Raw genomic sequence first — 24,318 nt, forward strand, 5'->3', positions numbered from 1 at the left:
AGTCAATGGGGGCTGTGCACAGGCTCGCAGAGTCAGACTCGACTGACATGACTTAGCACACTGCTAGCTGTAAGATGCAGAAGCACCTTTAGATTAATTAAACCTAATTAACATGCACTTCAAATGCCTGTTTGTCAGACCCAGCAACACCTCAGGCTTCCAATTTTTGTTTTTGGCCGCACTGTGCGGCTGGTGGGATCCTAGTTCCCTGACCAGGGACTGAACCCAGGCCCCTGACAGTGAAAGCAAGGAGTCCCAACCACTGAGCTGCAAGGGAATTCCCTCCAATCAAATTTTTAGATATCAGCCATTTCAGAAGCTTTCTGGCTATATAATTTTATTTTTTCCTGATGCCTTCTGAATCATGCAGAACAGTATCTCTGACGATCTGGCTTTATGCTGAAGCAGTCAAGGGCTGCATTTTTAAATAAATCTAAATAAAAGAGCCACTATGTAGTTGATAGTTTGCCAGGAAGAACTGAGATCCCACAACCCTAATGAGAAACACCCTTGCCGGAGGCGGTTGTATGAATCAGTTAAATCAATCACTCCGAGATTAGCTAGGAAATGAAATAAACCCAGACAGCCAGATCACGCTGATTTACAATAGTTCCAAGAGCCTTTTAATGAGCTCTTTATTCATTATTAAGAAGAGCCACTTCTAGCCTTTCAGCACCTAGATCACAACTTTATATACTGTACCTGCTTTTGCCGAATAGAGTGAAATCTGGTATGATTTTCTTGACAAAGACCAAAGCAGTTCGTTTGTTCTTAGGGTGCACCGCGAGGCGTGCAGGATTTTAGCTCCCCGACCAGGGGTCAAACCTGTGCTCCCTGCACTGCAAGTACAGAGTCTTAACCACAGGACCACGAGGGAGGTCTCAAAGTTGTTTTTTTCTATCTTATTTTCTGTGAATCGGTGTCTCTTTAGTTTTGCAATGCAAGGGTTCTAACTGTACAGGAGGGTAAGCACTGAGCAGGTAGAAGGGTGGACAACATGTGTCTCCGTTTCTTTTCTATTTTTAGTATCACTATCCTTTCCATTTTATGCTTGAATGAAGAGAAAACAGACACGGGTCATCTGCACGGGGCAGGGTGAGCAGCTGCCAAACTCTATCAAGACAGTTACATATCAAGGGGCAACGTTACCTGAGCTTTCCAACCAGCAAGACAAGACACAACCAACACATATTAGGAGAAGACAGACAGGGGCAAGGCCTTCAGGTCAAACCATGGGCTCCCTGGGGCCCGTGAACAGGCACAGCAGAGGGGAGCAGAAAGCGGAAAGTGGGCTCACACAGCGCTGGAGCGCTCCCTCTCAGAATCTCTCCTTCACACATGGACACTTTCAAATATATTTTTTGAAGTTTTAAGAATAACACCTAGTCAGAAGACAAATCTTATTTTCGGTTCCAACTGCAAAACATTTTTCCCTGGGAGACTGATGCACATCACGTTAGAATCTGCTTCAGCACCACGGGGGACTGCAAACAGGACCACGGACTCTTCCCGTCCCGGGACGGGGCGTCCCCATGGGAGGGGGCCGCTAGCTGCTAACTTACTTTCCCAACACAGTGTAGCAGAGGTGCACACCACCTCGAAGGCTAAAGCATGAGGGTCTTCTGGCTTCCACCTTCACCCTCTTGAGATACTACCCCGAGACTGTCCTGCCCAGAATGAGACGGGAGAGGCCCTGTTGTCCTAGCTATCCCAAGGCCCAGCTATCTCACCAGCTGAAGGCAGCCCCGAGAGCCACCACATGTGTGGGGTGGGGTAGGGTGGGTTTAGACACAGTAGAAACTGATACATGTACCCCCTAGGGCCAAGATTTAAAATCTCAACAAAGCATCACAAAAACAAAGCGAGGAGAAAAAAAAGAAAAAGAAGGGAGTGAAAAATAAAGCGAGAAACATAAACACTGCCAATGTTAGTTATATACATCGTTTAATTTAAATTAAAAAAAAATAATGTCCAGTTCAAGATCTAGGACGAGGCTTCTTATTAATGATCCAAAGATCCCCACGTGACTTTTGAAAATCATGTGTAATTTCTGTGTACACAGGCGTCTTTCCCTGGGAGGAACCTCTGCCAGCAGACTCTCACAGCAGGGCCTGGGGATAGAGCGCCTGTGCACACGTGCAGGCGGCGCCAAGTGCCCCCAGCACCAGGAGCCTTCACAGTGGCATTAAGTCACTTTCTAAAATAAGCTTTCTTGTTCATGCAATCATTAAAAATAATGAGGGCTTTATAATGATATTTATTAAGTGAAAAGAGCAGAAAACAATTATTCACAACTATAATTACAACTGCATAAAAACATATACACAGAGGCTAGAAAAGAAAGTGAGTTGAAAATAGTTTTCAGAGTGGCAGGATTTTCCCAATTTCCCAAGTTTCCTAATGCTGCCATTGAAGGGCCAGGTGATTGGCTGAAGTAACAGTTTCACACGTGAATATATGTTCAAGCCAGTACAGTGACGTACAGTCACCACCTCCTCACCAGGACCTGAGCCTACCTTACCTACGGGCTCCTGACTTGCCTGCATCACGCCTGAAAGACGACCGAGACTCGGCAATTCCCGAGGAAGGAGAGTCTGCTCAGCATCCACCTGATGGGCTCCACAGAGTAAGGTTTTCTCAAATCACAACCCAACGCTGTTCCACATCCTTCCCAAGAAAATGTAATACTGAGTCTCAGTTATCAGACTAGGACACCCCCTGCACTGGCAGCAGGGGCGCATCCAGAGCCACTTTAACTTTCCTCTAAGGAATGACTAGCCTCTGCCACACACATCTGACTTGACTCAAGGCTTTCAGAAGCTACAGGATAATCTGATTACAAACCACAAGACTGAAAAGGGGTAATATTTTTTTTTAACATATATTCTGAGAGCAAGCACAGGACAATAAGCTCATACACACCAAGTTCAGATTTAACTACTTCTACCTTAACATCCTGTTAAGACAGACCCTGAATCCTGACAGGGCATAATTCATTTAAATGGGTACATTCAAACAACACTGTGCTCATTCCACAAGGATGAACAGAGCTCTGAATAAGATGTCTGAATTATTTCACATGCCTTGATCAAGTATTTTTTGCAAGTGAGAAAATCACTTGCAGAAGTGGTTAACATTTTATCCTGCCCTGGTCCTAGTGTATATGAGGACGAGTACACACAACAGAGATTCTCAAACACTGAGAGTCACTGGTTTGAAACCTAAGCTATGGAGAATAAGTGCCCCCAGGGCTGTCACAGTCAGGATGTCCAAGGTGAAATGGCATTCTAACTGAAATACACTATAACTAGTGACCCGTGCTTGGCTTAGCATGGGCATTCATGGGCCCTGGAGTTCACAGGCTTTAGTGCTCTAGCACTAGATCAACTCCCCATCCCCAGGGGGAAATCAGGAGGCATGTCTGCTGTTTTCCAAAGACCGTTACTGCTTTTAACGTGGGGCTGTTGGACAGCACTTATGGTTCAGCTCTTCTTAGTTATCACCATTCCAGATTCCTATAATCACTACCTAACACTAAACCCAGTGGCAACTAAGCATATGCCCCACGCCCAACATGTCTGCAAACTTCTATGAATGTTCAAAACCTCCAGAAGATTACTAAAGAGATGGATCTCTGCCTCAGCTGCCTACTGCCAACATGAATATATGTCACACAAAAGGAAAGATACTCTGACAGGCACAAAGGAGAGAAAAATCTCTCCAGAAGTAAATTTTCCAGACGTGAAGTAATCACGAACGGACAGGCAGAGGTGACCCTGTGCCCTTGCTTGGGGTGGGAAGAAAGCCTGGAAAAGCAGACACTAGGAGCGCCCACTGACTAAGGGTTGCTCTGGGCCATGAGCTGCAAATGGTTCGGGACCAGCAACGATCAGCCCAATCGCTTCCAGGAGAGCCCAGCCACTCCATGTCACCATACCTGAGCCAGCTCCTTAACGCGCTTCTCCAGGGGTGCAGGCAGGCCTTCGGGAAGGGAAGAGGGCTGCCTGAATTCCTGGTCCAGTCCCACCCCAAGGGAATCGCTTTCATCATCCATATCGCGGAAGGGGCTTCCTTCTGGAGACTCACTGAGCAGCTGCTCCAAGTCCAAATCCGTCAGCGAGTCCATGGCGGTGGCCGCCTGCAGCAAGTCATTGTCAGAGGCAGAGCCGAAGAGCGAGAGCAAAGGGTCGGAGGTGCCTTCCAATTCCCGCAAGCCCTGAGCTTCTGCTGATGACACTGCTATGGGCTTATGTTCTTCGTCCCTCTTTCTCTGAGCCTCTTTCTCCTTTTGGAATTTCTTCAGCATCTCTTTAACACTCAAAGCCCCAGAATACTTCTTTTTCTTCTTCTCCTTACTGGCATTGAGGGCTGTAAAGCTGCAAGTAAAAGGGAGAAGTCGGTTACTAAGATTGCAGGACCCCTCGCGAGGGAAATTTCCAGAGGGGCTTTAGCCCCACTCCCAGCACAAAGGTCTCCGGGAACCTCAGCCACAAGTCCACCCCGTCACTCCTCCTCCCTCCTCTTGGTACATGGAGCTCCTCCTTGCTGGGACCGAAGCTTGAGACTGAATACAGGTTAGCAAAACAGTAACACAAAATGCTAAACATCCAATGGGTTTTTTAAAACCACTGCCAGGCTGAAACAAAAGGTTGGAAAAACAGGAGGGGCAAGAAAGACATTTAAAGGGAGAAAGCAGGAGCAGCAGCAACTTGGAGGGCAGCTGGGGTGAGACCGAGGCTGAGGAAGCAGGACTGGAGAAGACAAAGGGGACAAAGACAGAGGAGACCGGGGGCAGAGGAGGGTGCTCAGGAGAACAGGAACGGCAGCAGCCACACAGTGACAGAGAGACCCGCCAACACTGACGCGGGACAGAGCGCGCTCTGATGCCCGACACACAGACGTGAGGGCCCCGACAAGGCCGTGTGGCACCGTGAGGCCCGCGGCCCCACGAGGCTGTGAGGAGGTGGGTGCACGGCCTGGCGGCCCTGACGGTGCCGAGTCCTCCTAGCAAAGAAGCTGCTGCCTCTCACCCGGCTTTGGAAAACTTGGACTTTTTCGATTTCTTCTCCTTGTCATAAGTGTCATCTTTTTTCTTCTTCTTTATCTTCTCACCACCTTCCTTCAACTTCCGCTTCTGAGAATTAAAGACAAGGCACAGTTACACGGCTCCCTAGCTCTGGGAGCAAGTGCACCACGCAGCACTGGCCTTCTCCGCCCAGGCTATATCCTGAGAGCTGTCTTACTTCCTCCACGAACACAGGATTTCAGCTCAGTCCTTGGACCACAGACCTGCAGGTCAGGACAACATTCCCACTGACAGCAGCTCCTAGGAAACCCGGGCCAGAGGCAACAGAGGCCCTTCTGCAGCCTGAACCATTTCTGTTTTAAAATGAGCTGTGTGGGGGCCTACCTCGCATTTTAAACACCCAGGCAGTCATAGATAGCTTTCACAATAAGCTTATCTTAAGGCTAACTCATTTTTGTTGGGGTGAAGTCCTCTAATGTACACAGATGAGACAGAGTAAGCTGGTGCACACGTCCCTCACTCCACACCTGTCACTGCCCTCATCCCCGCCCTGGGGCCACCTCGAGGAGCGAGTCCCCGCCGAGCCTGCTGGGACACAGGCACGGACACAATGACGGAGCCTCCAGGGTCACGGCACACGTGTGTGAAGGGAGCCGCCAACCTCGGCACAGCTGATGCCTCTCCGCCACTCTCCTGAGCCATCCTAAACCGCACAGATTCAGGCAAGTCACCTACTGATCTCATAAAGTCACGTCAAAAAGCACTTCTGAAGTCCAAAAGCGAGCAATGTTCTAACCTTGGGAGATTTTTTCTTCTTTTCCTTAATGAAGTCATCCTCAGATTCTGACGCTTGTCTAAACTGCAGGGTTCCCGAGTTAATATAAAATCCTCCATACTTTGTAGTCAAAGAAGCAGGAACAAGCTCATCGTACTGAAGGGGGAAAACAAACTTGGGTCAGCTCCGAAGTCTGTGCTACGTCCACAGGTGCAGAGTGCATCTTGACAGAACAGATGTGACTCTGTTCCTCTGTCACATTTCAGACAGCATACTAAGGTATGCTTCAGGTCAGTCACCAATGTCCAAGTTAGGAGGTGTTTTGCACAGATCTGATCACCATATTCGGAGAGGGAACCAAGGCCCAGATCAAGGTGTCACTTCCGGTCCCTTCACAGCAGCTCTTTCCACTGAAAGGGCACACCCTCTGCCTCCACCCCCAGCTCCAGGCACTGTCAGTAGGGGCCTGGGTGACGCACTTCTGGTGGTTTCAGTGGTTTCATTAAGTACTCACCGCCTCAGAGTTATCAATGAAGGAATCAGACTCGTCATAACCATAACCCATATCAATCAAGTCCTGGATTCGGTCTTTTCTACGTTTCTTTCCACCCTAAAATTTAAAACAGATCACATGCTTGTTTTTATACTTGTGATAGGAACATACAACACAAGATCTAAACTTTAAACAAATTTTTAGGCCCAGGGTCACAGGACTTTTTTGTTTTTAATATACAGAATTGTTGCCTTGAACTCCAAAAGCTAATGACTAAAGGTTATAAAACACTGGACCAGTCTCTTACACACATCCCCCAAAACCTTGCTCCGTGAAGACCTTTCAATATAGGACAGATTTGTAAATGCATACAGTGGCCTAAGACTGAAGAAAGAACTAAATGGTCTCATATGCCTTGCATCAAAACACTTATTCTCAGGATAAATTCTACGGGTAAAACCCTCTTTATGTTTATTCATCCATTTAGCTCCACACGAGTTCCTGCCATATGCACTTTCTGTACCTTACTGCATTTAATAACTTCATTCTGTTCTCCCCAAGCTCTACACTCGTGTCACACTAGTGTTGATTGGATAAACCACTAAAGGAATATGAAAATGTCTGAAAACCTCTCCCACCCAACAAGGTTGTTCTGTTGCCCAAGAGAGAAATCTTACATATTTTTCTTCAAATTTCCTAGCCAGGGCCTCCACTTTATGCCTTTCCTTTTCTTCATCATTGAAAGGATCCAAGAGATCTTTCTTCTGTAAAGAGACCATTCCACAGAAACAAGATTCACAAAAACGTTCCCACAAAGCTATTCATTGTACCTTCATTGACTCCACACTGATAAACTATATAATAAAAACAGCTTTTTCAGAAAAGACAAGGGAAATACATATCACCTTCCCATCCGTGTTTACCTTACTTGTTTGAAAGTAAAATTTCCATTCATGAGGCTCAACAGGACTTGATTAAATATCTACAATCAGCCACTGAAGTACTAGGTCCTATAGTGCTCCAAATATGGCAAAGGCAGTTTAGTCAGGGGATGCTCACCCCCGCGTAAGACTGTGTTCCAATATAACTGGTTTCCTTTGTAATACTAAAAATTATTTTATGCATTTAAAAACATTATTCTAAGAAAAGGTCCAAAGGCTTCAACCAGACTTGCAAAGCAGCCACTGGCTCAGAAAGGCTAAGAACCCACTGAGCACAGAACAAGCTCCTGACAGCTGTTCAACCTTACTGGTTAGAAGAATGGTATGAACTTATTCTTCTCTCAGTGCTATCAATAGTCAAACCCAAGTTTGTGCCATTCCTTTTCCTTGGAAGCCTATCTTGAAGGATCAATAATCTCCCTTCCCTCCCAATCTCAATACTATCTCCAGATATTTTCAAGTAGTTTTCGAAAGTTTATACTGCATAAACCTTTCTATTCTTTCTCAAATTTTCCAGAGTTGGACCTTAAGCTTTCATGACAAGGAATCTTAATTTTAATAAAAGACTTCTGTATCAAATACACTTAAGACTTTGGAGTCTTAAAAAAACACCAAGACTGGACTTTTCCTTCTTCTACAATGATCACATATAACCTAACTGGTTCAACTAATTTTAAGAAACCCCGCTCATCTGGAGCAGCACTGGATTTAATGTCCACTTCTTAATGCCCTGCAAGCAGCAGTCATCCACTATTTCCTGAATGCATGAAGGTCTGCCTCTGTCTAAACACAGCATCTGGAATGTAAGCTCCTTTCTGTCCAAGCCCTCCAGGGGCTGTATTCGCAGCAGACTTAACAATTACCACACTGTGACTCCTGTTACTTGTGTGGGTGTAATTCTCCTAAAACATCTACAAGAGTGCAAAGTTCCTTTGAGGTTGGGACAGCAGCCTCCCCACCTTCACTCAGTCCTCAGCATTCTACGCACAGTGCCTTCACATTCTAAGACACACGTGCTAAGTGAGTTAATACATAAATGTGTCAGATTACATTGTGCTTTGAACACTGCAGAGTAGACAGGGTAATTTAGGAGTTCTGAACCTGATGCCAGAAGTGAATCCCCTCAAATTGGATCCGAAGTTCTCTATGTAAGACCCAAGCATTTTTCTGCAGTTGAGGAGGGCATCTGAACCCCACAAAAGGTGAAATCAGAGCACTGGAGTTCTAATCTCAGTTGACCTACTGATTTAGTTTGAGCCCATAAATAAATAACCAATTCCTGCTACTTTCTCTTCCTCTCAAGGAAGAGGATACTGTTCCTACTTTGGAGAAGAGTTGATGAATGGATGTGAAATTAACTTTTTCTCAGCCTACCCACTGGCCCTCATACAACCTGGCACAGACTGAAATGGCTTTCATTCAATCAATCAGATCTTTATTAAGGAAACACATTTTTATCTAAAAAAAGTGGATAGTCCTGCGGACCAAAGGCACCCCAAAGAGCACAACCATGGATCAGATGGAAGGAACATGGCCCAGAGGAGTCAGGCACCTGCATGATTTCTTCAACCCCAGACAGACACTGTGAGCCATGCCAGCCCAACCCCCATGTCCCTGGAGCCAGTCTAGAGACTGGAACGCTGCCAGCACAGGACCCTGCACACCTTTCCCACAGAGGCTGGCAGAGCACACAGGCTTACAGCAGGTGCTTACAATAAATGCTCCTGACCCAGCTCCTTCTCAAACTGCATGGTTCCACTGACATGAAAAACAGAAAATGCAAAGCTGATAGAAATCAGGACAGCTGTCACCCTTGAGGGCTCAGGCAATATCTGGGGAAGGAAGAAGGAGGGCTTCTGTTGGCCCCCAAATGTTGTATTTTGTAATCTAGGTGCAGGTTACGGGGTGTTCATGGACAGTCCATCAAGTTGTGCATTTATCACATGGGCGCTTTCATTATGCACATAATTCAGTTTAAAAGTTTATAAAAAATTGTGCAATGTTAATGAATTGCCAAAACATCAGTAATAACTGAAGCTGGGTAATGGGCACATGGGGGTTTATTATATTATTCTCTCCACACTGTACACGTTTGCAACATAGCATACTAAAAACGTAAAACAAGTCTGCCAGGAAAATAAACAGATCATTTAAAAAACATTTTAAGAAATCAAGCTGATTATCAAAAGCCATAAAGGCTGCCCATTTCTGGCAGGGGGAAAAAAACTTCAACAATCCCAACAAAAACAAAACCCACAAAAATAGGTTTCTATCCATCCAAGTAAAGAAACTATCCAGAATACTACTGTGCTTAGAAGAGCAGAGCAGTCTGTGTCTTTGTCTGCCCTTGTATTAGACACAATGAGATTCCCTTGGAAAAGAGAAATGCCCAGCATGAAATTCCAGCTCTGGAAAAGGCAGGGGCTAGTCACACTAAGATGCAACACTTATAGCCTTGGCATGAAAAAATCTGGTGTTTATTCATATTAATTAGTCATAATACAAATTAGCCTTGGATGTGACCATACATTTTCTCTAGCATAAATAAGGAAAATGGTTCTAGAAAGAATTCTAACCCTTCCCTCCAGAGGCAAAACTGGCAGACCATGAGCTTGCTTTGAGGGGGAGGCCAAGCCTCTGTATGCTGCTTCCACCCTCTGGAACCCTTCCAGCACACACTACCCTGAGCATCAGATCCGCAGAGTGCGCTGGGGATGACGGTGTACCTTGTCTGCGGGCTGAAGTCCTTTCACCTTCCCTCGTAAGTTCTTCACCAGCTCTGGGTAGAAGAACTCTGGGCAACGTTTGTGATCCGGCTCAAAGAGGGTGAGTGTGATCCGAACAGCGGCCGCAGCCGGCTCCGAGTCCTGATGCTGCTCTGCTCCCCCAACTTCCTCTTTTCGGGATTTCTTCAAAAACGCAGGATTCAAAGAACCTGGGAGAGAGGTGAACTGGACCCTGTGGGGCTCCGACATGGCTACCAACAAGTCTTAGCGGGTGTCACTGCATGGCTTCTGTTAATATTGAAAACAAGAGCCAGGTCAAACCAAGAAAATAAAAATGGTGATTTTTTTCGTGTTTAGTTTTACAAATTAAAAAAAAAATTCACTGTCAAGAATCATCGTTAAATTTATCTTAATTACCATTTACTACTTTTTTCTGCCTAAATATTATTTACTTTAAATATAAAAAACTTCATATAGATATGAAAAGCATCCCAAATCCTATACTCAGAGATAATCACAATTTAGCGTACTTCCAGTCTTTCTGTCCAATGCATATTCACTAGATCCTTGACACTAGAGAACCCATGCTGATACAGCCTTAAAGAATCCTCAGAATTGCAAAGGAACGTAGAGAAAATTGGTTTTCATTTAATTTATCCAATACACTTTTTTAAAAACTTTGGACTGAGAATAATCTCCTTCTTAAAACCTCTTTGTTTTCAGCACCAGCAGTTTACTTTTATGTAGGGCCATTCTTCACAAAGTTTTCATCAGTTCATAGAAGCTCTGCCCGCCCCAGGATAAGTTTAAGACCACTGTCTCAAGAGCAGTGTGGCTGGACTCACTTCCTCATACCAGTCTGTCACTACCCAGACTTGGGCCTCAGCAAAGTGACAAAATATCACAGGCCAAAGACCTTCCAGGGGCTTCCCCAGTGGCACTACTGGTAAAGAATCTGCCTGCTAATGCAGGAGACGAAAGACATGCAGTTTGATCCGAGTGCGGAAGATCCCTTGGCGAAGGAAATGGCGGCCCACTCCAGTATCCTTAGCTGGAAAATCCCATGGACGAGGAGCCTGGCAGGCCACAGTCCATGGGGTCACAAAGAGTCAGAACGACTGAGCATGCACACAATATCCATATACATTATGTGTATGTGTACACTGCAATATTCCCTTTGTGACCATAAAACTGTGACCTATAAAACCAGCTAAGGGAATAAAATATCTAAAAATGAAGAGTTAAAATAATTCTAATCAGGAAGAAAAGCAACTGGCAGCAAAACAGGTTGGTTTTTGGCAGCAAAAAACCACCATGCACTAACATGTCAAAAAAATTCCCCTAAAAGAAACTTCAAGGGCTCCCATGACATCTGTGATGCACTGGATTATAGAAACAAATTCAAGGTGAAGACATAAAAGTACCCACTCATAAAGCAGGCAAAGTCCCACCATATGAAGAGAATCTGCACATTAACCAATAGAGGATGCAGAAAGGTCAACTTAGAAGTGGTAACTAGGTCCCTGCCTGACCAGTAGGTAATTTAAAAATGTAACCTTATCTTGGTCCAAATTTTAGATAGTATGACCTCAGTCAATCTAATGGTTAAAAATGCATCTCGTGGTTATTATTTTAATTTGAAATCCTTAGAAAAATATAAAATTGAAAGTCTGTTTTTAAAAGACCTGACTTACATCTATAAGTTTATTAGACTTACAAGAGTTAAGTCCTGGAAAGATTTAACTTTAGGTTTACGAGTTCACTGTTTTAGAAGTTTTAGGTACTCGGGAGAACATATAGAACTTTAAGTGCAGTTTAAAACACTCAAAGAAATCTAATTTTTTTTAAAGTTCATTGTTTATGAGAATTTAATCTATTAAACTTGAACTGTGGTGTTGGAGAAGAATCTTGAGAGAGTCCCTTGGACTGCAAGGAGATCCAACCAGTCCATCTTAAAGGAAATCAGTCCTGGGTCACTAGAAGGACTGATATTGAAGCTGAAATGCCGATATTTTGGCCACCTAATGTGAAGAGCTAACTCATTTGAAAAGACCCTGATGTTGGGAAAGATTGAAGGCAGGAGGAAAAGGGGACAACAGAGGATGAGATGCTTAGATGGCATCACTGACTCAGTGGATATGAGTTTGGGTAAACTCTGGGAGTTGGTGACAACCTGGCATGCTGCGGTTCATGGGGTCACAGAGTCGGACACGACTGAGCGACTGAACTGAACTGAATCTATTAAACTAGTGCTTTAACTGAAACTTTGTCAAAAATCAATTTTTTTTTCAAATATTTGAAAAAATCTAAAATGTTTATTTTTATGTATACATTCTTAGATTTATAAATAAGATTTGTTGAAAAAGCTTAAGAGGCTTAAGTATTTAAACACTCAATTGTAAGAGTTGACTCTTAATTCTAAAGAAAAGCAAAGTATTCTACAAATGAAAGCACCCCTCTTAAAAAACCTCAACCCAAGTTATCCAAGAAATTCAAGCCTCCTTGTGTATCTCAGATTATTCCAAGGAATGGTACTTTTTGTTGTTTCTATATACCCTCTCAATCATATTTTCAAAATGATTATTGGTGAAATTTAGAAAAACCCACCGAATATTGAATGCTAATTTTGTAATTAGTCTCTTCAATGAATTCCTAGCTATTTTACTGGTTTTCCCTTAACTCTGTTTTTCAAAATAAGCTGTCCTATCCTATCACAGAAATAATAATTTTGTCTCCTCCTTTCTGAAAAATAATGTTCTATTTTTGTTTCATGTCTTATTGCATTGGCTAGAACTACCAAGATAATATTAGACAATACATTTACTTATTACCATGTTCCCAGCCCTATCGCAAATTTCCTTAGGGTCCAGTGTGATGCTGATGTACGATTCATAAGCTGTACTAAGTCATTAAAAAGTATCCTTTAATTCCTCAAAAATTAAGAGTTCTTAAACTAGGAAGATGTGTTTAATTTTCTTATTTCCTGGAAACTTAAATATGCTTTAAAAAAGATCGGTCTAGTCTCTAAAACAACATGAAATAGTTAACAGTGAATGACAGCTCCTGAAACTAGCTGTCCTGAAACCAGTATTTAGAGGAAGCTGACTGCAAAGAGAAACCGGGCCTCGAGTTCGCTAAAACCCACCTCTTATAACCAAATACCTTTGGGAGACAGTGTGTAGACCTGCCACCTTTTTTTTTGAGCACAGGATGGCTCAATAAAAGTCCGGTTCTAAGTTAAGTCAACATGGGCCTTGAATTCTTTGGGTTCTACAACTAGAACTGGGGATCTTGAAAATTTTTTTATTTTCTACCTGGGCTGTTGACTTGTAGGCATACACTGTGCTCAACTGCTGTCCCCACTTCCCCATTGAACGGCTTAGTCTTAACGCACTGATAAACGACGCCTTAGCATCTGCCTTCCTGCTGTCAAAAAAGAGCCTGCTCCCAACTTCCCCCAAAAGTGTCAAACTACAAGACTGACATGAGAGCCCGGACCCGACAAAGACACGCACCTTTGTCCCCGGCGCGACGCAGCCTACGGCCCCGCGGGTAGCTTTCGTGTCCCTCGCGGCCGTCTTCATGCCGGCCCAAGAGCCCGGGCGGCGGTGCCGCTAGCGGCCGGCCCCCGAGCCATGCCTCCCGGCGGGCGGCCGGCCCGCACCGCGGCCCATGGCCGGGTCCCCGCGCGCCCGAGGTAGTGAGCGGAGCGGGGGGTGGGGCGGGGGCGGATCGCCGGCTGTGCCGGCCCAGGAGGAAGCGGAGAGACGCCGGTTCCACGTCGGCCGGGCAACTCGGAACCTCGCGGCGGGAAGCGCTGCGCCCCGGGGAGAACTTGCAGCGCGGAAGCAGGGTCGGAGCGGCTCCCGAGACGCCGGCTGTTAGAGAGAGCGCCCCGAAAGACCTGTCCGCCCCGCGGGGGCGACCATGCAGAGCCCGCCGGGCGCGGGGCCCCGGGCGCGGGCGGAGGGCTGGCTTCCAGGCCGCGCCAAAGTCCGTCAAGGCAGCTACCGGCGCGCTGACGCGGCCGGCCCCGGGGCCCGCGCCGGACTAACGGCCGTAACGGAAGCGCTGTCGGGGCGGGCGCTGGAGGCCAGAGCCCGGGGGCGGGGCGGGCCGCACGGCCGGCTCCCTCGCTCGTTCCGCCGGCCGCACCGTCGTCGCCGGCGCCGCCGCCGCCGCCTCGGACCGCGGCGCTTCGTTGTCACGAGCCGGAGGGAGGGGAAAAGGAGCCGGGAGTCTCGGGGATCCGGCGCGCGGAGACCGCGGCGCCCGGGTCACGTGCCGCTCGGCCGGCCAATAAGCCCCGACGGGCGCGGTGACGTCAGAGCAGCGGCGTGGCCGGGGGGACGACCGGCCCCTATCACGTGGTCCGCCTCACTCCAATGGGCGGCGCCGGAGCGAGCTGATGTTCCCGACCGCCCGTGCGTCGGCGGTGGTTGGGTGGTAAGATGGCGGCTGTGAGTCTGCGGCTCGGCGATTTGGTGTGGTGAGTCCGGGCGGCCGGGGCCAAGAGCGGTGCGCTGGGGAGCTGCCTCCCCGGGCGTAGGGTGTGTGGCCCGCCCCGAGGCGGCCTTTCTACGCACTCCAGGTCTTGGAGAAAGGGCGAGACGAGGTGCCGGCACAGGGAGTGAAGCCGGGCGGAAGGGGCAGCCTGGCCCCGGGGGACTGAGGCCGAGGGTGGCCGCGGTGGGCCCAGCTCCGAGCACCGAGGCCGGCCGGGGAGAGCAGCGCTCCGGACCCGGACGCGTGGCAGCCCACTGTGAGGAGAGTGACCGGCGCCGCGCGGCTTCCACGGACGTCCGGTTCCTCGCCCCGGGGTCTGGGCTAGGGGGCTCCCAGGAAGAGCCGGGGAGCCCGCGGGGCCGTCTCGTCTGGGTAAAGCCCTCCGACACCCGCGTTGCGCGACGGAACCCACCTGTGCGGGCGGCTCGGCCCGGGGGTGTCGAAAGCTGACTGCCGGCGCTGCGCTTTGAAGAAATGAAGGGAACACTTCTCCATTACAACCGAAGGCTTGGCAGTGACCGGTGCCTCTCGTTGTCGGCTTCTGTGTCCCAGACAACCGCCCGGACCGAGACGGGAGCCGCCTCCCTCGAGCTGCGCAGCTCGTCTCTTCGACCCGGAGGAAGGGCTTCCCTTAGCGTTTTGTCAAAGCCAGGCTGGTGAATTAAACCAGACTTTGTGAAGGGGAAGTCTTGTGTTTACAGAGCGAGCTGCCCCCCACCCCCGTCACGTCAGGGGCAGGCTCTAGACAAACGGCTGTCGGTGGTTTTGTTTTGTCTTTCTGTATTCCTCGTCACCAAAAGGATGCACATACCTGGTGCACCGAAGTCTTCGATTTTTTTTTTTTTTTTTTTTTTTGCATTGCGTTTCTGAGGAATTTGGGCATCTTGGGCCCAGCTGTGGAAGCCACGTTTAAGAATTCCTTGTTGCCAGCTTTTAGTCTGGCAGTGGAGGGTGAAGGTGGAGGTTTAGGAAAAATAAATTGCATGTTGAGTGTGTTGAAGGAGCTGGAATTGCTTTTCCAGAGCAAATGCTGACTCTCTGTGTTTTCTCTAGGGGAAAACTCGGCCGGTATCCTCCTTGGCCGGGAAAGGTGAGTGTCTTGCTACTGAAGGAAGAACGTCTGAAGTTGGCTTTGAGAAGGGGGATCATGTAAGATGGAATTCCCCACAGACTCTAGCATTGAGTTAAACTGGGCTTATTTAAATAACATACTGGTTTTTTGTATTTTTTTTTTTCTTTAGTATCAGTTTATTTAGAAAAGGCAGTATACATAAACCAGATCTTTTAATCTGCAGCGAATTATAATTTCTTGACTCAGAAGTGGTTTTTGATAAAAGTCTTTTAATCCTGAAAATCCATTATGACTTGAATAGCTTTGCATAAATCGAACAAAAGGAGAAGAAAATAAACTTTCCGGGAAGAAAAAAAATCTAAATGTAGGTTAGTGAAAAGTCGAAGTATTTTTGTCCCGACTAAGTTTAAATTTTCTTCCATTTTACCATATGTGCTGCTCCAGTGCATCTTTGCAGAAGCTGGCATTCCACATTTTGCATGAGGCGATCCTTCATAGCCTTCCAAATGTTCTGTTTTTATATTCTTGCTTGGAGCCCAGGAAATGTCTTTAAACTGTGTCTTTGCAATATGGCATTTGCAGTGCCTTATTTATTCGTCACTGTTGTTGTCACCTGTCTCAACTCTTTTGTACAAAAGAATTTTCAGGAGTGTCCCGTATGTTTCTTCACTGATGACAGGGTCATGTTGCAGGGAGTAATACTTTTAAAACGGGATCATTTTAGTTAAAGAGATATTGTATCTACTGAACACTGTAGATGATAGTAGATGTTGGAAACTCTTAGAATATTTGCGCATTTCACGTATCTCAGTAGAAAAGCACCAGGTTTGGACATAAACTAGGCCCTGTGTTTGGTTTTGTTTTTTAAGACATATTTCTTTTATTTCATGTTTTTTCTTACCAACTTATCACTGTGGAAAAAAACTTTTTGTTTTCCTCTTTCATCCTGTAGATTGTTAACCCACCCAAGGACTTAAAGAAACCACGTGGGAAGAAATGCTTCTTTGTAAAGTTTTTTGGAACAGAAGATCAGTGAGTAGAGCTCACTAAGAGTTTCACCTTCCCTATGTTTGGGAGTTGCCCTGGGTTGAAGCTGCTTTGTGAATATTCTAATTCGGTCTCCTAATTCAGTCTTATCATGGTCTATAAAACTGGCATATCCTTCTGGTTTCTGCCTAAATGAAAGGTGTTATTCTTGTCTCCCAGACATCAGTTGAAAAATAGGGCGATGCCTTCTAGATGTGATCACCTCATTGAGATAGGGTTTCCCATCTCTTATACTCAACGCCTCTCCCCTCCAAGCAGATCCTTTTGTTTTTGTTTGGTTTTCTTAATGGCTGTTTATCATTGTGGTTCGGGCATGAGTTATAGTGAAAGGTAAAGTTTCTTTTGTCTTAATAAAAATAGTTGTTTAGCCTTGTTCTTGTAAAACTAGATGATTTGATCTAGCATTGTAACAGTAAAGCTTTTTAACCAGATGTGTTCTAGAGTTGAAATCAGGACTGTTAATTTGAGATTCTTTGATAGGCCATATAATAAATCGCAGCAAAGAGAGGAATGTGTTTTCGTGTTTCCAGTGACTTGGTTAGCTTTCTCAGCACTCCATCAAGTTGATTGCCTGGTTCTAGCTAGATGGTTTAATTTCTCTAAGTAATTGTGTTTGTATATGTGGTTCTTACAGGAAAATGTAGCTTTGGGTTTGAAAAGTATATGCTTGTAGAAAGTGATATATGATATTCCATAGGAAACTCTCTTATAAATGGTGCTCTTCACTAGCAAGTTTTTGTGTCAGAGTGCTCATCCTGGTTTAGAGTTTGCATGGCATGTCTGCATTCACCATACACACATGTACCAACATACCCAGCCCTAGTGCTTGTCTCAAACCAACTTAGCAGCCTTTTGGTGGCAATATTTCAAGGGAGTCACTGGCCCAGAGCTGTGAGAGCCAGAGACAGTCTGGAAGAGGGGATGTTCTGCTAATGCCGTGCACATCACGAGAAAGATCATCGGATGCATAAAACAAGTGCTGAATGTGCAGCCAGACACCAAAGAGAACTTCTGGGAAAGCAAACGCTATGGTCCCTGTCTTCCGGGAACTGAGGTAACAAGACATAAACACTTCAGATGGGACCAAGTGTAGAAGGAGTGGAATTATTAAAGGATTCTAGAACAAGGAGAAATCGAGAACAGCAAGGAGAAATTTGAACAAGGGTCAAAGGAGTCGTCTTGAAGAGACAGGATTTGGATCAAACTCTGGAGGATGGGTAGAATTTGGAGAGGAATAGTAGGGGCATTCCAGGCAGCGAGGATACCATAAACCACTGGGAGATAAGTTGAACGTGTGGACAGAGAAAGACTTCCTCCCAGAGGTAAAGAACCTGTGCTTGAGGAGAGCAGGGCAATATTGTTGGCCTACCTTGATTAGCTAAATGAAGAAGTCACCAGTCTGGAACACAAATGGGAACTCACAGAAAGTGGAGCATTAAATAGCTTACAGGGGACCTGAAAGCCATTGTGTTTTTATGATAATTTTTAACACGCTGAAAGTCTAGAGAAATAAACTGTCGCTGTGTATAAATAGGACACAGAAAATGGGAGCTGAGTGTATCTCAGCACTCAAGCACTCAGCCAGGCAGACCAGTGAAGCCAGTGAAAAAGATGTGCTTTCTGGACACAAAAATACCGTGTTAGTGATGGTGATGATGTTAAGAAGTTCTTTGAGGAGACTCATAAGCAAGCGGATACACCATACACTGCAGTGGCTAGATATAATATCTTTAACCTTCTAAACTTCCTTGATACTGTTCTTCATAAAAAGTCATTAAGAGGAGGATAACATGTTAACTTTTTGTGGCTAAGCTGTTGCCTTAGTGAAAGGAAACAAAGGGAAAGGATCTCCAGCAGTTCTACCGGAGGAGTTCTTAGTGGTCAGCGTTGAGGCAGAGTTTAGATTCTTTGTATCTTCTGAAGGGGAAATCTCCAGATTGTTTCTCAGTAGTGGATTACTTTGGCCACAGAGCTCTGGATTGTTACTGCTGCTGCTAAGTCACTTGAGTCGTATCTGACTCTGTGCAACCCCATAGACGGCAGCCCACCAGGCTCCTCTGTCCATGGGATTTTCCAGGCAAGAGTACTGGAGTGGGGTGCCATTGCCTTGTTACTGGCCTGATGTATATTCAGATACCAGTTTCACTTGCTCTGTGATTTGGGCTGTTTGACTTTTAAGCATCTGGGTCCTTGTCCACATGTGGGGACAACACTCTACCCTGCAGTTATAAGAAAGTAGCATCCCTTACTCATTGTATTGGTTGGCATAGAGCAGGTGTTCAACAAACATTGGGTTAGGGTTAGATCTCTTACTAAAAAAAAAAAGTTGATGAGAAGCAGGTGGCTTTAAGTAAAGACAATATGAGAGAGAAAGAAAGGGACCCTGCCCATGGTAGGGTAGGATGTGGAGGATCTGTGTTTAAGAAGAGTGGTCTGTGACCTTAATGGCTTGGAACACAAAATGATACATTATGCCACCTTTTTTTGTTTGGCTAATGTTTTGTTTTTGTTATTCTTTGTTTCTTATTTTTACATTGTTTCACCTTTATGGAAAAGCTACATTGTTCCCAGCCAGGGATACTATGTGCTGTCTAGTCTGTCCTCTTGACTAAGTCAGGTGACAGAGAGAACTCTTTAAAGTGAAAAAACAAAAACTGAGGAAAGAACATGAGCAGAATTGATGAAATAATTGACTTTAAGGAGATAAACAGTGACTTGATCATAAATCCTCAGGTGTTTTGACAAAGGGCGCTGTGAGTAGAGTAAACATTGTATGGCTGTTTAGGAGGGCTGTGTTTAGGACTGTGTAAGGAGGGCTGTGTAAGATACAGCTCAGACAGGAAATGCAAGTAGCCTTTAGGGGTGAGAACTGCTTTGTGACAGACAGAGCTGTGAGTGGCTATGGCAGAAGCTGGACTCTACCTCCCCTTAGTGCCTGCTCCTGCACATCCTGGAGGCTCTGTCAGTTATGGTGTCCTGACCTCGGTGGACATGTCCCTATCTTTTAGAAACCTGATTTTTTTTCTATTCCTCCTTCCAAAACCTAGAAAATTTTGTTTCTCTCCCACTGAAAGAGAGAACCAAGAAGAGAGGACCCGGGAGTGATGTCACCAGGATGGCAACAGAGTTCATTCCTGACTTTGCTCCCCCCTCAGCAAAAAGGAAGAGAGGATTAGACCTTCCCAGCCAGCCTCCTCTGTGACGGGAAGGACTTAACAAGATGGCCCGATTGCGCTCTCTGAGCCTGGATCGCTGCATGGGACCTGCCCACAGCCCTTTTCTGTTTCATGAAAATGCAGAGGGGAAGAGAACTCCACCATGTGACCAGGATTAAATCTCTGGAGCATGAGGGCCCACCTTGAACAGGTGGTTGCCCGTCAGAGCAGAAACTGAGCTCTGGGTTTCAAAGTTTCTTCAGTGGCCATGGGTGGCAGAATGGAGGGAGTTCATTCAGTTTGCAGGTGTGCAAAACCCACGGAAAACAAACCAGTTCAAAGAATACTGTGGGCAAACTGTGTAAATCCGTAACAGCTCTTTGTATAGCAGTCTTCACATCTGATCCTCACAACAGCCCTTTCAGAAAACAAGGTAGTTGTTCCGGTTCTTATTTTTCAACAGATACAGAAACTGAGAGCCAGGAAACTTAAGGACTTAAGAGATAATACGTCCGAGGTCCCAGCCTGAAGTTCTTTTTACATCAAGCTAGATATAAGGTGGGACAGGCTGGTTGTGAGGTGTCTAAATGAGTGCTGAAATATCAGTAACTTGTAGAAAAATCTGTGCCTCGTAATTAGGGTCACGGCAGGTTGGACCCATCTGAGCATCCCCCTTTCACCTGTTGCCTGACTGACCCACTTTCCCCGCCTCCAACACCATGTAATGGTTGCAGGATTGAGCCAGGCAGGGAGTAAGAGCCACTGCTCCGGTGTTTGAATTGAGCCAGCAGTGTCCTCTGCCAGAGCTGGACAGCCGCGATCCTCGAGAGCACTGGCAGCGGCCCCCGCCCTTCAGGTGAGACGCCCTCTGCGTGGCAGGGTGCCCCGGAGGCAGGGGGCACCAGCGTGGAAAGCAGTGGCTGGCCATGGTGGCAGTGCAGCTTGAGAGCTCTATCCAGCACTGGGGAATGTTGTCAAGTTTTGGAAACAAAAATTTTCTGTCTTATAAGCAAGTCTTTGTTGACATCTGTATGATAGGCGTTGCTTGTAATTAACTGAAATTGTTACCTGTTTTGTGACCTTTTTTGTCTTTTGATTTGCATCCGAGGGAAGGTGTCTTGGTTTCTGAATAGTTTAGACTTGGACCTGTAACAACTCAGTAATCCTCAGCCTCTGTGACTGGTTTAAGCTGGGGGGAGGGGGGCTGAGAGTTATTTACTAAGTACTTCTCACCAAATCCAGATGGAGGGCAAACATACCTGTCTGACCATGTACTTGTTCTCACCTGTGGCCTCTGCCTGTATGCTCTCTGCCCTCTCAGGTCACTGTTTCCGGGAGTCTGAGACATATACGTGAGTGTTTGAGATCATTCATAGACTGGCTTCTTCACTAGGATATCTGTGTAGTCTAGTTTTAATCAAGAGGAAGGCGGGTCAGAATTATGAAAGTGAAAATGTGAGGGGGTTTTGGCCGTTTTGGGTCTTTGTTGCTGGGCCGGCTTTTCTCTGGCTGTGGTGTGAGGGCTTCTCACTGTGGTGGCTTCTCTTGTTGCCAGGACTTCAGTAGTGTGACACATGGGCTTAGTTGCTCCACAGCCTGTGGCCAGGGATTGAACCTGTGTCTCCTGCATTGGCAGGAGGATTCTTTACCACTGAGCCACCAGAGAAGCCTGAAAATGTGAGATTTTTACATTCATTTTGAGTGTATAATCAGAGGGTGGCTTAGGGGAAGTTTTCTGTTCTCAAACGAAAAGTATTTGTAGGAGGTGTATCAGATTACCAGGGTAAGTTTGCTCTTGGCTGTGTTACAGGTGCAGTTACACCGGGAGCCAGGCAGTAGCTACCCACCTGAGCAGACCTACACAAGGAAGTCATGGGGAGAGCCCCGTTCTCAGTAGAAATAGCTCACGTGCTACAGCATGGGCCCTTGTTGTTGATTTGTTGAGGGATATTTTATTTTATTTCGTTTATACCGATTTTTAATATTTATTTTTTCATATGGCTGTTCCGGATCTTTGTTGTGGGATCTTAGTTCCCCCACCAGGAGTCAAACCCAGGCCCTCTGCACTGAGTGTGCAGTCTTAGCCACTAGACCACCAGGGAAGTCCATGATTTGTAGTTTTTTTAAGATTAATAGATACTTAGGCCCAAATCAAGCTTTAAACCATTGAGAAAGTTCCATTCCTCCTCTTCGGCTCAAGTCTGGCCCACAGGCATCTAGCTGCACTAGTGTCTTCCGAGAGCGCCTCAGGAGACGCCAGGTGCCGACCCGGAAGCTGCCTTCCCTTCTCCTCGTCTTTGTGCAGGTGCTCGTGCACTCCACTCACTGCTCTGTACCTTGCCGCTCTCCACTTAGCCAAGAACCTTAAAGGACCTTCCACTTCATTCTTTACAGTGACCTCGCTGATGGCCAGTTAGCTTGTTGTCGGGCATTTACTTCTACAAACAATGTGTAATTGACTTCCTTGAATACAGAAGCAAAGCCAGTTCATTAGACACAACTTGACTATTTGTGTTTTTTGTTTGTTTTTTTTGTTTGTTTTTGACAGCCCGCAGCAAATTGGTTGGAAAAAGTGCAACTCTATCTAGGCATTGGGAGCACATTGAGGGAAATCAAAACTTACAGCTTAAATCAAGCAAAGAAACAGAATGCTTACTTTAAAAACATATAATCAACAGCAACAACCACAAAAAGCCTGCACAGTCATCTGTTGTTTTAGCCCAGAGGCCAGCAGTCCAGCCTCCCTGACATGCCTGGAAGATTTCACTTACTGAGTAATTATTGAGCACCAGTTGCATGCCAGTCCCTGCCTGGCTGGCCTCAGTAGGGCCTTACTGAAGCTCCAGTTGAAAAGCACACCCTTTTTAAGGAGACAGAGTTTTGTAATATTGCCTTTGGAGAAAAAATTATTGAAATGGCCAAAGTGAATTTCAGTTCATCGTGCTTTCAGGAGATAATCCTCCTAGGGCTCTGCTGGGCTCGTGTTTTATTTACTGTTTTTCCAAGATGACAGGATGTTTCTCTAGCAGGAGGTGATTTCTTAGATTAACATTTCTCTTGAACTCATACTTACCCTATCACTTCTTTCAGCAAACTTATTTTCACTTTTCAAAGATGGTCATAAGAGAGGAAAATGTCATTTTAGTATCTCAAATGCTAGTCTTTATTTAGGATAAATGAACCTTGACTATTACTGTTCTCTTGGCAGAACTCAGTAATCCACTTAAAATGCTTCAATGGAAGATAGGCCTGGGTTCATTGGGGCTTCCTCCACAAATATCCTCACCTTTCCACTTACTCGGAGTCCTGTGTTAGTGTGAGGAGATTGGAGAAGAGGGATTTAGGAATCCCTCTGAGGATTCTTACAGTCCTTTCTCAGGGAGGCTTGATTAAAACTACCCTGTCCGTCTTATGCCAGGAATGCGTGCAGGTCTTAGCAGCTGACCTGAAGCTGGGAGAGGGTGGAGGTCTCTTTGAGGACTGTCGGTCTCTAAGGTCACTGATACCGAGTATCTGTCACCTCAGAGCTCCCAGTTAATCTGAAAGTTTGACTTGCTTTTCATCTGATTGTGCTGGTGGTTTGGCCTTAATGCCGTAAACACACTTGCTGAATAATATGGGATCAATTTAATTCCATTTTTCCTCCTCATAGATTGGACCTATGGGGTCTGTTACATCCAATTTCAGACTTCAGGATGAATTGGTCACTTGGAAGGTACCTGCTTACCTCGTCTTTTTGGAAACCTGCAGTGAGACCAGCGTCTGAGTCCCCAGTCACTGTTTTGTTCTCACTCGTCTTGTTTACGCACAGATAATATGCCTAGTCTTGGTTTGCAGACTGATGGTTCCAGAGGTTGTGTTTATACAGACCCATTATTACAACCATTAGCACAACACTTGAAGCGCAGGTGGCTGTTGCTGGGTTGGTAGCACTATTTTTATGTGCAGAAGTTAGCGCTTCAACTGTTATTAGTGAGTATTCTCCAGCTTTCTCTAAAGGAAAGAAGCCTAAGTTCATGTAATAGCCCAATTTCTATATCCTTGACCTGACCAACTTTTTCTGAAGGTTATGCTATGAAACCTCTTGAGTTTTACAGGGTAAAATATGTAAGTAAACTCTTAACCTTGCCAAGCCTATAATTCTCTCCATTGTATGCTGTTTTGGAAACTGACCGTCATTTAAGGAAACCACAAAAGCCAGTGGGGGCAGATTCGTGCAGGTTAGTGTGGCAGGCCAGTTATTCCAGGGTTGATGGCTCTTTTCATTCTCACATGTAATGCATTGGTGGTGGGAATCAAAATCTGAAGAGTATGTTCCTCTCCCTTTAATCACAGGCAGAGTTTTATTTCTGAAAGCCTCCTTTTGTGACTGCTGCCCTTGTTCCGAACCGTGTGTCACCTGTTTCATGTGGTTCAGTAGCCCCGGGTACAATCATTCATGAGCAAATACAAGCTCCGAGACTGCAGACACCTGCAGGAGCAGCAGGTTTTTTAAGCTGTTGCCTTTCTTTAGCTCTCAGAGCATTCCTGAGTCTTGGGATTGACAGGTCATCGGTCTGACTGAGGTTTTTGACTGG

The 24,318-nt window shown here is 45.9% G+C and overlaps 2 protein-coding genes across 6 annotated transcripts in view; one reads left to right on the top strand and one right to left on the bottom strand.

Moving 5' to 3' along the window:
* The window catches only part of UBN1 (ubinuclein 1), a 31,561-nt gene extending 17,959 nt beyond the window's left edge, over positions 1 to 13,602 (bottom strand). Inside the window, exons 1-7 of the mRNA XM_068967675.1 lie at positions 13,477 to 13,602; positions 9,962 to 10,249; positions 6,972 to 7,058; positions 6,316 to 6,411; positions 5,823 to 5,957; positions 5,031 to 5,134; positions 3,938 to 4,376 (exon numbers count right to left, since the gene is read on the bottom strand). Of these exons, the coding sequence (XP_068823776.1) occupies positions 3,938 to 4,376; positions 5,031 to 5,134; positions 5,823 to 5,957; positions 6,316 to 6,411; positions 6,972 to 7,058; positions 9,962 to 10,210 (1,110 nt within the window). The 5' untranslated portion in view covers positions 10,211 to 10,249; positions 13,477 to 13,602. The remainder of the gene's footprint in view (positions 1 to 3,937; positions 4,377 to 5,030; positions 5,135 to 5,822; positions 5,958 to 6,315; positions 6,412 to 6,971; positions 7,059 to 9,961; positions 10,250 to 13,476) is intronic.
* Positions 13,603 to 14,383: 781 nt separating this feature from the next.
* Positions 14,384 to 24,318, top strand: part of GLYR1 (glyoxylate reductase 1 homolog) — a 31,517-nt gene continuing 21,582 nt past the window's right edge. For 4 of the 5 annotated variants that reach the window (XM_068969277.1, XM_068969278.1, XM_068969279.1 and 1 more), the window contains exons 1-3: positions 14,409 to 14,450; positions 15,521 to 15,557; positions 16,492 to 16,571. In XM_068969277.1, the coding sequence (XP_068825378.1) occupies positions 14,413 to 14,450; positions 15,521 to 15,557; positions 16,492 to 16,571 (155 nt within the window). In that variant the 5' untranslated portion in view covers positions 14,409 to 14,412. Of the gene's footprint in view, positions 14,451 to 15,520; positions 15,558 to 16,491; positions 16,572 to 24,318 lie in introns of all 5 variants that reach the window. The other variant, XM_068969276.1, reaches the window with a different exon arrangement.

Source organism: Capricornis sumatraensis, chromosome 3, assembly GCF_032405125.1.
Source record: "Capricornis sumatraensis isolate serow.1 chromosome 3, serow.2, whole genome shotgun sequence".
Lineage (NCBI taxonomy): Eukaryota > Metazoa > Chordata > Mammalia > Artiodactyla > Bovidae > Capricornis > Capricornis sumatraensis.